Below are 12,963 nucleotides of genomic sequence, written 5' to 3' on the forward strand. Positions count from 1 at the left end.
ATCAACCCCGGGGCAACGGTGCACTTGTCAAACACGGCCATAGAAAACGGACACGCCGAAATAAACACAATGGGTTTAACTTGGGATTGGCGCAACAAATACATTGACTACTTGCGAGATGGTAAGCTCCCAAATGACCCGAAGGAATCACGGTCACTACGGACCAAGGCTGCCCGTTTTTTCTTGGTAGACGGCCAATTATATCGACGCTCTTTCCTCGCCCCCCTGGCTAAGTGTTTGGGCCCCGGTGAAACGGAATATGTGATGAGAGAGGTACATGAAGGAACTTGTGGCAACCACTCCGGTGCGGAAGCTCTGATCCGAAAGATTATCAGGGTCGGTTATTACTGGAACCGGATAGACCAAGACTCGAAAAGTTTTGTCCGAAAATGTGACGGGTGTCAGAAACATGCTCTGATGATTCACCAGCCCGGAGAGCTGCTCCATTCGGTGGTCTCACCTTGGCCTTTCATGAAGTGGGGAATGGACATCGTGGGTCCGTTACCCTGGGCACCTGGTAAGCCTCGTTTCATTTTGTTTATGACTGATTACTTCTCTAAGTGGGTCGAAGCGTAGGCCTTTGAAAAAATCAGAGAAAAAGAAGTCATTGATTTCATATGGGATCACATCATCTGTCATTTCGGCATCCCCGCCGAGATAACTTGTGATAACGGCCCTCAGTTCGTGGGTGCCAAGGTCAACAATTTCCTCGAGGGATTGAAAATCAAGAAAATTGTATCAACCCCGTATCACCCGTGTGCAAACGGACAGGCGGAATCCACCAACAAGACGATAATCCAAAATCTGAGGAAAAGACTTGAAGCATCAAAGCACCATTGGAGAGAAATATTGCCGGAGGTGCTGTGGGCTTACAGAACCACGTCCAAATCGAGCACGGGGGAGACCCCATTTTCGTTGGTTTACGGGGCCGGAGCACTTATCCCTGTGGAAGTTGGCGAACCGACTCTCCGGTTCAGGTATACCACCGAGGAATCAAACGAGGAAACCATGGCCGTGAAGCTCGACCTCACAGATCAACTACGCGAAAACGCGTTGGTCCTTATTGCAGCCCAGAAACAGAGAATCGAAAGATACTACAATCGAAGAGCCAATTTTCGACACTTCCAAGTCGGGGACTTGGTGCTTTGAAAAGTTACCTTGCACACCAAGAATCCCAACGAGGGAAAGTTGGGTCCGAACTGGGAAGGCCCGTATAAGGTAACCGGGATAACGGGCAAAGGGTCGTACCAGTTTGAGTCCATGGACGGGCAACGATTGCGTAATAACTGGAATGTGGCTCATCTGAAAAGATATTACTGCTAAGGTATGGGCTCCCCGTGTTCCCCTATTAACCTTTCTCTTTTGCAGGAAGTCAAGAAGGGGATAAAATTAGAATTTAGGCCTGAAAACACGTGTTGCACTCTTTTCCTTAGTACGGTTTTGTCCCAAAATGGGTTTTCCGACAAGGTTTTTAATGAGGCAACAAGTACAACGTGTTACTCGACAAGGGCAAAGGACCAGCACCCGGAAATCCGAGGTCACACCCTCCGATTGGGGACTTAATAGCACTCACCCGACCTCGCAGCTCGGATAAGTGCTAGGGGAATACTATGCCCACAATCGAAGTTTACCGCGGTCAAGAAAGACGGAGAAACTCAACAGTTTCTATGGCAAAACAAAGGCCAGGCCATCGGCCATAGCCTTCGATGTAAAAACCAAACGATCACAATGAATCGTGTCCCATATAGCATTTGCTACGGCAAAACAAAGGCCCGGCCATCGGCCATAGCCTTCGATGTAAGGACCAAACGATCATAATGAATCGTGTCCCATTTAGTATTTGCTACGGCAAAGGCAGAAAGAATGAAAATTCTCATATGTACAAACATTTCGCAAACACGAAAGTTTGAATAACAATATCTCGGGTGTCTTTTTGTTAAATGGACTTTACCCCGGTGACAATCGCTGTATTTCGGCACTGCCTCATTCACACACCCTATACCGGGCACAATGGTCGAAACTCGACAAAGGCAACAAGGTCACAATGATCCAAGCCAAAATTCGATAAACTTCCCCAAACAGGGACTGCTACGTCAAAATTTAGCCAACGCCGAAAAATATCGGCCCTAAAATATTGCCAAAAATACCGGCTCCAAGGGTAAGTCCTACGGGCACAATGAATTAACGACTACGAGTCTACTTGTTCTAAAAAGGCATTAGATAAGTCCCACGGGCACGGGGAGCTAACGACCACGAGTCAGCTAGCCCACAAAACTGACCAACGATTCTGGCAAAAATAGTAATGAACATTCAAACAAGGAAACAAGAAAGATGCATTTCTCATTCATGTAAATTTATACAAGGGTGTTTTACACCAAAACCAAAGGCAAAAAAAAAAAAAGTAAAAGCCCAAGTACAGGCCCTATGCTATCCGGCGTGACTGGAGGCGGAGTGTTCGGACTCGGTCCGCTCGGAGTCGTCTGATTCAGACCCGAGAGCGCGGTTGGCCTCCTCCTCGATCCCTTTGGCTTCGAGTATCAGGGCCGGAAGATCCTCAAAACCATGCTCAGCTTGCTCGAGGGTAATCCTCAGTGACTTTCACTTCTCATATTCGGCAACGATGGCAGTATGAGCCTCGGTGGCCTCCACATTCTTCAAAGCCTCCTCCAAATCGGCCTCGGCCTTGGCCAGCTTTGCAGCCAGAACACCACGGTTCTCTTCAAGGGTATCTTGCCTTCGAGTGGCCGCTTCGAGCTCGGCTTTGAGAGCATCATTGGCATTAACCGCCTCCGCAAGCTCGGTTTTCAGGCTCTCATACATCTGGGCCCTTTTTTCAGCTTTCTCCTCGAACGTCCTCATGCGCTCTCTGTACAGGGCAGTCTCAGATTCGAGCAGCCGGTTCATCTCGGCCAAGCCCGTAGCATCGGCCTTCACCAAATCCAACTCCCCCCGGAGTTGAGAAACGGTGATTTCGAGCTCATCTAGCCTCAAGGAAAATTGAGCATTCTCCAGGCTAAGACCGATCTTGTCAGCTTCGAGACTGCGATTGTACTCGGTCATTGCGGCCAGCTCACTCTTCAACTGACAGTTTTCGGCCTTTGCCGCATCAAGCTCGAGTCGGAGGTTGAAAACAACGACCGCCCGGTTCAACTCCTCCTCTTTCTCCCGGAGGAGGTGTAGATACTTCTCCGTCTCCCGGCCCTGGGCATCCAGTTGGCCCCTTAGATCATCCATCTCCTGCTGGGCATGGACGAAGGCTTCGTTGACAAGCACTACACTCTGCAAACGAAGCAAATTGAAAACTTGGATAAAACGAAATGGAAATTCTCGATGAAGTTGTGCAAAAACGGCTAAATATCTTACCCGGTTGCCAGCATGCATGCCCTCGTTCATAAGGCATTGCCAGGAGACCCCGGTCATCTTGCGCTTGTCTGAATCTGAGGCAAGGGGCCTCAGATAGCTCGCCACGCCCACCGGGCGAGAGAGAAAACTACAGTCTTCAGGGATGGTGACCGTAACCGATCTTGTTCTCCTCGGCTCCACACTTGGGGCTGGAAAAATACGCACCAAGCTGTCCCTGGCCCCAGAGTCGGAGGTCCGGTTAGCCGACCTCGTGGCCCGAGGGATCGGGAGATGCCCGAACCCTGCAGCTTCTCCGGTTACAGGAGGAGTACCCGCGAACATGTCCTCAAATTCTCCACCCTTGGAGCCGAAGTAGAGAAACTTGGAGCGGCCTCAGTGTCTTCGGCAAAGGTCGGGGGCTCCGCCGTTGCAGCAGGCTCATGCTCCGGAATCGGATGAGCGTCTACGGGGGCTTCGCTCTCCGGTTCCGGCCTGGTCTTTTGTTCGGCCTCAGCAGCAGCCGTCTCCCGGGGCCTCTTTGTCCTTTGCAGGGAAGTATCTTTCGAAGAAGTTTCACCTGAAATGTCGACAAAGTCAATCGACCGAAGAGGAGCCGGGGAAAGAATTTCTTCCGCACCTGGGTATGGAACAGGAACCAAGAGACCTTCGCCAACAGAAGGCAGGGGTGGAACGGAGACAGCCTCCTCCGGTATTGGAGCCACAGAAGGGGTTGCGCCGACTCTCCGAATGACGATATCGGGCTCTGTTTCGTCCCTTGGGGACCGAGCAACACTCTTCGCCTTTTTTTTGGCTTTTGCCCCCTTTCGGAGGGCCTCTTCCTCTTTGCAGCATCGGAAAGAATACGAGACGAGCCCGCTGTGTCAAACTCAGGTGCCGATGTTGTGGGCGCACCCGCCGATTCCGGTCTGGGGACCACCGAGCCCTTTGGCAGACCTGAAAATTAAAGATGTTAGCGAAGGTTGGAGGGTGTGACGGCTACGGATAATAAGAGATGCGATAAACTCGGGTAAAAACAAAATACTACCGTGGTTTTGGGCGACCCATTGGCCGCGTGACAGGTGGGCCCATGTCCGGTTGTCGTGGTCATACTGACTAAGGAGTGTCGTGACCCATTCATTGAGGTCACGGACGACCGGGGGAATGTATCCATTGGCTAATAAAGATAAGAAAAGCAGTGAGAAAATAAAACCGAAGAATGGTAAAACATATAAAGGCGATAACTCGAAGTTCAGGCTTACGCTTGTTGTTCCACTCCTCCGGGAAGGGCATGAAATCATTCGGAATGATGTTCGAGGTCCGCACCCGGACAAACCGCTCCAACCAGCCTCGGTCTCTGTCTTCATCCATCTTCGAGAAGAAGGGATTCCGGTTGCGTTTTGCCAGTTTTATTACGCCGCCCCGGAAAAGCCTCGGGGAATATAGGCGTATCAAATGGGCCAACATGAGCTCTTTCTCGGCGTTATTGGCCAGTAGCCGGAGACACGCCACGACCCTCCAAACAATTAGGCCGATTTGGGCCAAGGTCACGCCGTAAGTCCGGCACATGTCTAGGATGACCGGGTCAATCGGAGGGTCGAGTTTGAGAGTAAAGGGGTAGGTGTAAACGTACAAAAATCCTCTCCGGTGGTCGGTGACTGATTCGTCCGGCCCGGGGGAGAAAACTTGAACCGAACGTGTATTCCACCTGCAGTCTACCCGGACTAGGTCGAGCTTATCCTCGGTAATGGAGGAGGGGTATCGCCTCACATCAAACCCCCTGTCAGACACCGACGAAGGTTTTTCAACCTCGAGGTCTTTGTTAAAGTTAAACTTGGCCGATATAATATCCGAGGCTGTCGGCTCGAAGGAGCTCTTTGCTTTAGCCGGAGATACGGCCTCGGCTCCCGGGGATGAAACCGATGGAACATCATGGGAAGTAGTTTCGGACATTTTGGAAATATGGAAGGAAGAAGATTCGAAAAAGAAGTTCAAGAAGAGTGAGGGAACTGATGATTCAAGGGATGACAAAGTACTAAGAGGCAGCGCTCGAGCAAGAACAGTTAGCAGAGATGGTGACGAAGTTGTTTCTCTTCACGTAATATATGCAATGAATCAACAGCAGAGTTGCTATAGAAGATAATTATGTATGGTGAGGATAGAGAAGAGCAATAAGAAGTGAAAACAAACAGGAGATGGATCGTAAAAGTGTTAGAATGAGGGAGTGAGAAGGCCTTATATATGTAAGGGCTGTGACGGTTACGGTTCCCCAGCCAATCGGGAAGCGCCACGTGCCCCGTAATTAATAAGGAATGACTTGAAACGACATGCAGGCGGCGGTTGTCAGAACCGGCCATTCGGGATAGGACACGTGGCCAATAAAGGTTGAACGTGACGCAACCGTTCCCGCTAAAATAAGAAGGTAACAACGAGCCATTGGAGTCACCGGTTTCGTGATTCGTCCACTTCCCGTTACTCCAAAAGATCGGTGGTCCGAGAAGTGTGGGGACTATCTGTATACGGTAAAAACCGGATGTGAGTCAAACCGGTGAGACGAAAAACCGGAGGAAGAAGGGGACAAGAACATACATGAAGACTTTCATTCTGAACCAGAGGAACGCTTGTCCGGATCTAATCGGGGGACCACTTGGCCAGACTCCTTCATCACTGAGTTGGTCGAGGTCGTTAGTCCGAGTATCCGTGTCGTTCGTTCGGTACAGCCGTTGCACATGAGCCACGCGTCAGTAGCGTCCTGTCATGGTCAACCACCAACCGTGCGTGTGTCAGACCGTACGGTCAACCTAATCCCACCAAATCCGTTCAGAGTTATCCTTATTATTATTATTTTTATGGTTCGCACGGTATGAGGCCCATAGAGGCAACACTATAAATAGAGTTCATCCCCCTCCTTTTAGGGGGTTGGCTTCTTCATTTTTCAAGAACACTTGTAATAGAAAAACATATATGCAATCTCTCTCAAATATCGGGCTCGGTCTATAACAATTATTTTCATTTCCATTGTGTTTCTTCAAACAAGTATTGCATGTCATTTAGCAAACACTAATACGCTTCATCAATTGCTTTGCTACATAATGTTCATACACTCCATTTCCCTACGATATATTGAAATCCAAGCACATATCCTATACCCACTTACAAATTCAATTGATTATCCAAAAACGGGGTAAACAAACTAAACCATTATATTTGTTGCAACCGTTACCCTCTTCCTTTTGGAAGGGAGAAATAATTAAACATATACTACTAAATAGAAAAGAATAGAAGATAAGGCAAACAAAATTGAGAAAAAAAGATAAATCATTGGGCAAATAGAGGTGCTACATCACATCTTTAATGTGCAACTTTATATAGATATATAAATTTGTTTTACAAATCCTTGAAAAAAGGAAAGAAATTAAGAACACCACATATGAATTATTCCATAGTAGTAAAATCCCAGCTTATCACAATTTGTCGTATAGAGTATTTATTAATTTGAGTATTCAGAGTTGCAAATAAAAATATTATGAGCTCCCGTGCAGGATTAATTTGTCCACATGCCACTCACTGTGCCTTCGTCAGTCGTCTCTCATATTGTTTTACCAAATCACTTCATGACAAATCCTTACTCATTAGACTAAGAACAGATCTCCTGACTCCTATACAAATTCCTCACACTTAATGTAGAATATGTACACACGAATTTTGTTCAAATAACTTTTCGCAATTTTCCTTTTTTAATTAGACACATGCATGTAGATTTGTAAAATTTAGCCCAAAAGGTGATGCCCGCCCAAACCAGCCTAAAATTTTATGGGTTGGGCTCAAGGTAATTTTATATTAGATTGATTTTAGCCCAACCCAACGTAGTTTATTTTAAAGTGATCTCCAACTTAGCTCAATTTTAGCCCGTTTATAAGATTTACTTAAATTTGGGTTTATTGCTTGAGATTTACTTTATTTTTTTATGTAAATACTTTTCTTGTATCATGTATCTTATAAGTTTGTGGTATGTTTAATATGAAGAAAAATATTTTTCACGAAGTGTAAATTATAAGATTTACTTAAATTTGTGGCTTTAAAGATGAAGTGTAAATTAGAAATGGAGGTAAACAAAATTAGAGAAAAATGAAATTTGAAAAAGTAACTTTACAAGTGAGCTTTCTCCCACATTGGTGGTGGAAAGCAACATTTGTATACTTATATGTAAAAGCATATGTTCTAACTCATAAAAAATTGAGAAGAGGGATTCCTCTCGCACTGCTGTGGTCGCTTGGCTTGGGTTTAGCTTCTAATATTAACTCGCACAGAATTTAATCCTTTAAAGTAATATTCGTGAATTTTTTTCCTGACGGTCATTTACGAATTTAAACATTCGCCACCAAACAAACAGTCACCTTCTTCCCGTACCTTTGCACCTGTTAGATGGCTATAATTTTTCAGCCTCATTTCCCACACTGCAATCACGAAATTACTCTCTGAAAAATCTTCTTCATCCCCTCTTCTGTGCATCATTTTCAAAAGAGAAAAGTAAGTGTCGTGTGACTTACTACTGTTTGTTGAGTTAGCAGTAATTCTGCAATTTCGATCGCCAGTATTGCGGAATAGAATTTTGTTCTATCCTAAGAGGAATTCATCCAAACGTTGACAATTGTGACGGGATTAAATTTCTTAAGAAAACACAGTTTTCTGTGGGCTCGAAACTAAACTTTTGTTTTAATGTTTTCTGGTTTACAGTATATAGTTTGATTATAGGGATAACAGGTATAAAATTCAAATTGCATATTTGAACAGTTAAATTAGTGACCATATCTATGGTTCTTGAATTAAATTTGAAAGTAAAAAAAAAATATTGCAAAAATATTAAATTAGGCAATTTCTTGAACCTAGGCATTAGAGAGAATTTGCGATTAGGATAGACATCTATCAAATCACCTTGCTTAAGTATTTTTACATGAATTATAAATGTATATTTGTTAATCTTGATTCCATAGAAACATAGGTGTTAGAATAATTTGAATAGGCGAATAAGAACTTAAAAGATTTTTGCGATTAATACTAACCTTCTCAATTAGTCTTTAACTCAAACAAAATAAAATAATTAATTTAAGTGGAAAATTCAATAGGATTGCATGACCCTGGAATATGATCTCCTTATTGATTTTAATGACCTAATGTCTGTTTGGCCAAGTTTATTTTTTTCAAAAGTATTTATTTTTTTAATAAGTGCTTATTTTAAAAAAGTGATGTGTTTGATCAAGCTTTTGGGAGAAAATAACTACTTTTGGGGAGTAGCAAAAGCAGTTTTTCAGAAGCTAAAAAAAATAGTCTTTGCTCAAAAGCACTTTTGAGAAAAATAAGCACTTTTTAAAAACTTGGTCTAACACTAATTACCGTTCAAAGTGCTTTTTAAATTAATTGGCAAAACACAAACTGTTTTTCGCTAAAAGTACTTTTTTTAAAAAGCAATTTTGAAAAAAAAACACTTTTCAAAATAAACTAATAATTTGATTTTTGAAGTTCTGATTTTTGGAACCTGAAGTTGTGTTTGGACATCTATTTTAATTGGAAAAAAAAATTAAAGTTTTGTTAGTGAAAATGAAATTTCTCTGAAAAACTGGCCTGAGCCAGTTTTTGAAACTTGAAAATATTTTGAAGATAAGTCTTCAAAATCTTATCAAATTTTATGGTCAAACATCTATTTGAAGAGATATTTTCATGGTCAAACATATATTTTAAGAATCTTGATTCAAAATCCATAGCCAACGGTAGCTTAGTATTGGTTTTATTTGATTAATGTCCAATGACACGTCTAGGTACATATCATACTCTATATTAGTATTGGTTTTATTTGATTAATGTCCAATGACCCGTCTAGGTACATATCATACTCTATATTATCACTTTATTACTTTTCTACCATATATGTATTTTTTTTACTCAAGATAGCGATATCCAACTTATAATTTATACTCCTACTATTTTATTTTATTTTATTTTGAGAGAGAAAAAGATCCAAATTGGTCTGAATTTTCAGAAAAGAGATGCCGGGATTGGACTAGTCGTTTATTTGCTTTTAAAATACGGAATCTCTTCACAAGCATAAATACACATCCCCTCCTCTCTACTGCTCTTGAGCTTTTTGGCATTTCATAAAGAGCTAAAATTATAACACGCTATATTTAGAAAGATCAATTTTACTAGAGGAAGAAGAGCAAATAAAAAAGAAAGATGGGGAGAGCTCCTTGCTGTGAGAAAATGGGACTGAAGAAAGGGCCATGGACTCCTCAAGAAGATCAAATTCTCATTTCTTTCATTCAAAAGAATGGTCATTCCAATTGGCGAGCCCTTCCCAAACTAGCTGGTAATTTGCCTTAACAAATCTCTCTCAATATATATAAATATGTAGGCGTTTGGCCATGAAAACCAAATATTTTTCACTTTATTTGGAATTTTGAAGTTGGAGTAATTGTGTTTGGTTATACTTTTTGCAAAGAATATTTGGTTGTTTGAATATATTGGAAGTGAAAACAGGATTTTAGGTATGTTTCAAATTTCAAATTTTCATGACTAAACGCTGATTTTTAAATAAATTAAAAAAAAAATAGAAAAGTGTGAAAAGTTCTTATGGCAAAAAAATTTCCGGAAAAATATGAAAATATTCTTCAGCCATCAATTTTCCTGTTTTTCATCGAAAAATATGAGGAAAGTTGGGCAAATGGTTACAGAGCCAAATTTAGTACTCATTTAGCTAGCATCTACCATAGATATGGTTGAAATTTGAAAAAAAAAAAAAAAGTTTCAAGTTGTGTTTAAAAATAATTTTTAAAAGTTGAAGTTGTGTTTGGACTTGCATTTTACATAAAAAAATAATTAAAGTTTTGTGAGTGGAAGAAAAATTTCACCGGAGAACTGGCCCAAACCATTTTTTGGAACTTGAAAATTTTCTCTTCAAAAATTTCTCATGAACAAATCAAATTCCATAAACAAATAATCTTTTCAAATTTTTTTTTTTTTGGAGCTAGCATTCAAGTTAAAGCATCAAATCCGATTTTTGGAATTGAACTTTTCTTGATTTTTTTATTTTTTTTTTACAAGTGAAACCTATGATTCGTGTTGTTTGGTTATTTCTATTTTTTTCCATGGAAAATAATTTATTTCCATTTTTTATTACTTAATTAGGACTATTGAGATGCGGGAAGAGTTGCAGACTGCGGTGGACGAATTATTTGCGTCCAGATATAAAGAGGGGAAACTTCACTAAGGAAGAAGAAGACACCATAATTCAGTTGCATGAAAACCTGGGCAGTAGGTTAGTTTTTTTTTTTTTTTTTTTCAAATTAAATTTCTTATATCTATTAATTTCTTCTTGCCTTCAAGATTCTCTATTTTTTCACTATAAGAAAATTAAAATTAGCCACGAAGTTTATCACTAGTCAATTTTTAAATAACTAGTAACAGATTAATTTTTTTGATAATTCGTCATTAATTAATTCATTGCTAATAACGGATTTTTATTGTTTTAATTTTTTTTTCTTCTCCGTTTTATTCCGGAGGCCAGATAAATGATCAAAGCCCTTAGTCAAGGCTATATGGGATCGTTTATGCGGAATAAAGTGTGTTATCCCAGAATTAAGTTTGAATAAAATTTATTTTGTGTTTGATTGACACTATAAATTGATCCTGAGATGAGATTATTTTATTTTAATTCTCAAATAAAATAAATTAGTCCAAAAATTATAATCTCTATCACTATAATTTCAAAATAATTAGTCTGCGGACCAAACCTTTTGTAAGCGTATGGTTTTGGTCACATCCAATAATGCCTAGGTGGCTGATAATCATTAGTACTATATCAAAATGAAAAACACATTTTCCTTTTTTCTAAACGCAATAACTTAGCTTGTGAATTACTCCATTTATTTTGAAAAACTTTTGTCCTTACCTTCAGGGAGTATTTTGATAATCGAAAAGGAAAGATTTATATCTAAGAGCCAAAAACAAATCTCTATATTTTAGGGCCTATATTTTATTTCCGTATCCTTTTGTTTCTATCGAGGAATAAGGAGAAATAATACAAATAGACAGGGGAAAGATTCGCTTAGACAAGTTGGTAATTATAATATTAATTGATGTCATTTGCCAATCTACGCATCGACTTGTAAAAAAATCTATGCAGATGGCTATTATCTCCTTAGGTTTTTGTGACACTATAATTAAAGTTTAAGCACTATTTGTTTGTCCCCTTCTCTTAGTCTACAAATAGTTTAACTTACACACATGAAAACTTTAAGCAAAATTTACAGTATCAATATAATATAATCGGAGCCAAATCTATAATATATAACCTACGGGTTCGAACTGAATAACTTTTCCACAAATATCTTGTATATATATATATATATATATATATTTAAAATGTATTAAATTTCTATAAATATTTAATTATGAACTCCTTTATTATTGTATATTAACTTGATGTCGCCGGTATAGGAATTCAAAAACTTCAAATCCTGAATTTGTATCTGATTTAATGTGTTGGAGACTTGTTGTAGGTAATCTAACTTATTTTCCAGCTTAGTCACTAATTTCAGTTTTTACAAATAGTACATATAGTTATCTTTTAAGTGACCGATAGTATAAAAATGAATTCCTATGATACTCGTATATAGAAGCTAAACCTCTTATTTTTTTCACGTCTTTGCTAATAAAAATTTTCCTGAAATGTGCAGATGGTCAGCAATAGCAGCAAGATTACCTGGAAGAACAGATAACGAAATAAAAAATGTTTGGCACACCCACTTGAAGAAGAAGCTCAAAAATTATCAGCCTCCTCAGAATTCCAAAAGACACCCCAAGATTAATCATGATTCCAATAAAGGTCCTACTACTTCTGATCAATCCTCCAATAATTCTGATTTTAGTACTACTGGTAGCAGTACTAACGCAGAAAAAGAACACATTAAAGTTGCCCCTAACTCACCACAACTTTCATCTAGTGAAATGTCAACTGTGACATTAGTTGATGATCATCAAATGGTGAATATTAAGGAAGAAAAAATGGAATCATCATCGGATTATTTTCCCGAGATCAATGAGAGTTTCTGGACGGACGAATTGTCAATGGAGAATAACTATGTTATGGCTGCTGGTCATGATCAAGAAATACAAGTTCAATTTCCATTATGGTCCAGCGTGAGGGAAGAAAATGTGGACAAGTTAACTACTAGTACGAAAATGGAGGAGGACATGGACTTTTGGTACAATGTTTTCATAAAGACTGGTGACTTACCAGAAATAACAGAATTTTGAGGGGTCGTATTTTGATTTTTCTGTAAATCTGAGGTTAGTGATGTTCTAGCTAATAATAGGTTGTAGGAATTTTTGGAGTCGGCAAGTTTGAAACTTAAGCTTCATGTTTGTTTCTTGACTATTATTTGGAGCGGACCCAATAAAAAAATTCCAAGTTGGAACCATTAGCTAGGATATTTTGGGGTTATTTTGAGTTTCTCTTTTACTAAGTTTTAGAGGGCAGAAGTGGAAGTGGAAGTGGAGTGGTTATATATTTTGTATTGGAGGACTTTAGCAAAGGAAAATCAGATTAGAGAAAATTTGTTGGAAAAA

The 12,963-nt window shown here is 40.0% G+C and overlaps 2 protein-coding genes across 2 annotated transcripts; one reads left to right on the plus strand and one right to left on the minus strand.

Moving 5' to 3' along the window:
- Positions 1–2,598: 2,598 nt before the first annotated feature.
- On the minus strand, positions 2,599–3,420 carry LOC132616129 (uncharacterized). Its single transcript, XM_060330723.1, has one exon. It carries the CDS (start codon positions 3,418–3,420, stop codon positions 2,599–2,601), a length of 822 nt encoding a protein of 273 aa, XP_060186706.1.
- A 5,931-nt stretch (positions 3,421–9,351) lies between these two features.
- Positions 9,352–12,963, plus strand: LOC132643072 (transcription factor MYB14-like). The gene is made up of 3 exons (XM_060359903.1): positions 9,352–9,703; positions 10,522–10,651; positions 12,072–12,963. The coding sequence occupies exons 1-3, from the start codon at positions 9,571–9,573 to the stop codon at positions 12,649–12,651; spliced, it is 843 nt and encodes a 280-aa protein (XP_060215886.1). The 5' UTR covers positions 9,352–9,570; the 3' UTR covers positions 12,652–12,963.

The sequence above is a fragment of the Lycium barbarum genome, chromosome 1 (assembly GCF_019175385.1).
Source record: "Lycium barbarum isolate Lr01 chromosome 1, ASM1917538v2, whole genome shotgun sequence".
NCBI lineage: Eukaryota > Viridiplantae > Streptophyta > Magnoliopsida > Solanales > Solanaceae > Lycium > Lycium barbarum.

Excerpts from the sequence above, each read along its gene's own strand:
- LOC132616129 (XM_060330723.1), bottom strand. The coding sequence starts at position 3,420 with ATGACCGGGGTCTCCTGGCAATGCCTTATGAACGAGGGCATGCATGCT.
- LOC132643072 (XM_060359903.1), top strand. The coding sequence starts at position 9,571 with ATGGGGAGAGCTCCTTGCTGTGAGAAAATGGGACTGAAGAAAGGGCCA. Across the intron at positions 9,704-10,521 it reads AGCCCTTCCCAAACTAGCTG|GACTATTGAGATGCGGGAAG; the intron begins GTAATTTGCCTT and ends TTACTTAATTAG. Across the intron at positions 10,652-12,071 it reads CATGAAAACCTGGGCAGTAG|ATGGTCAGCAATAGCAGCAA; the intron begins GTTAGTTTTTTT and ends TGAAATGTGCAG.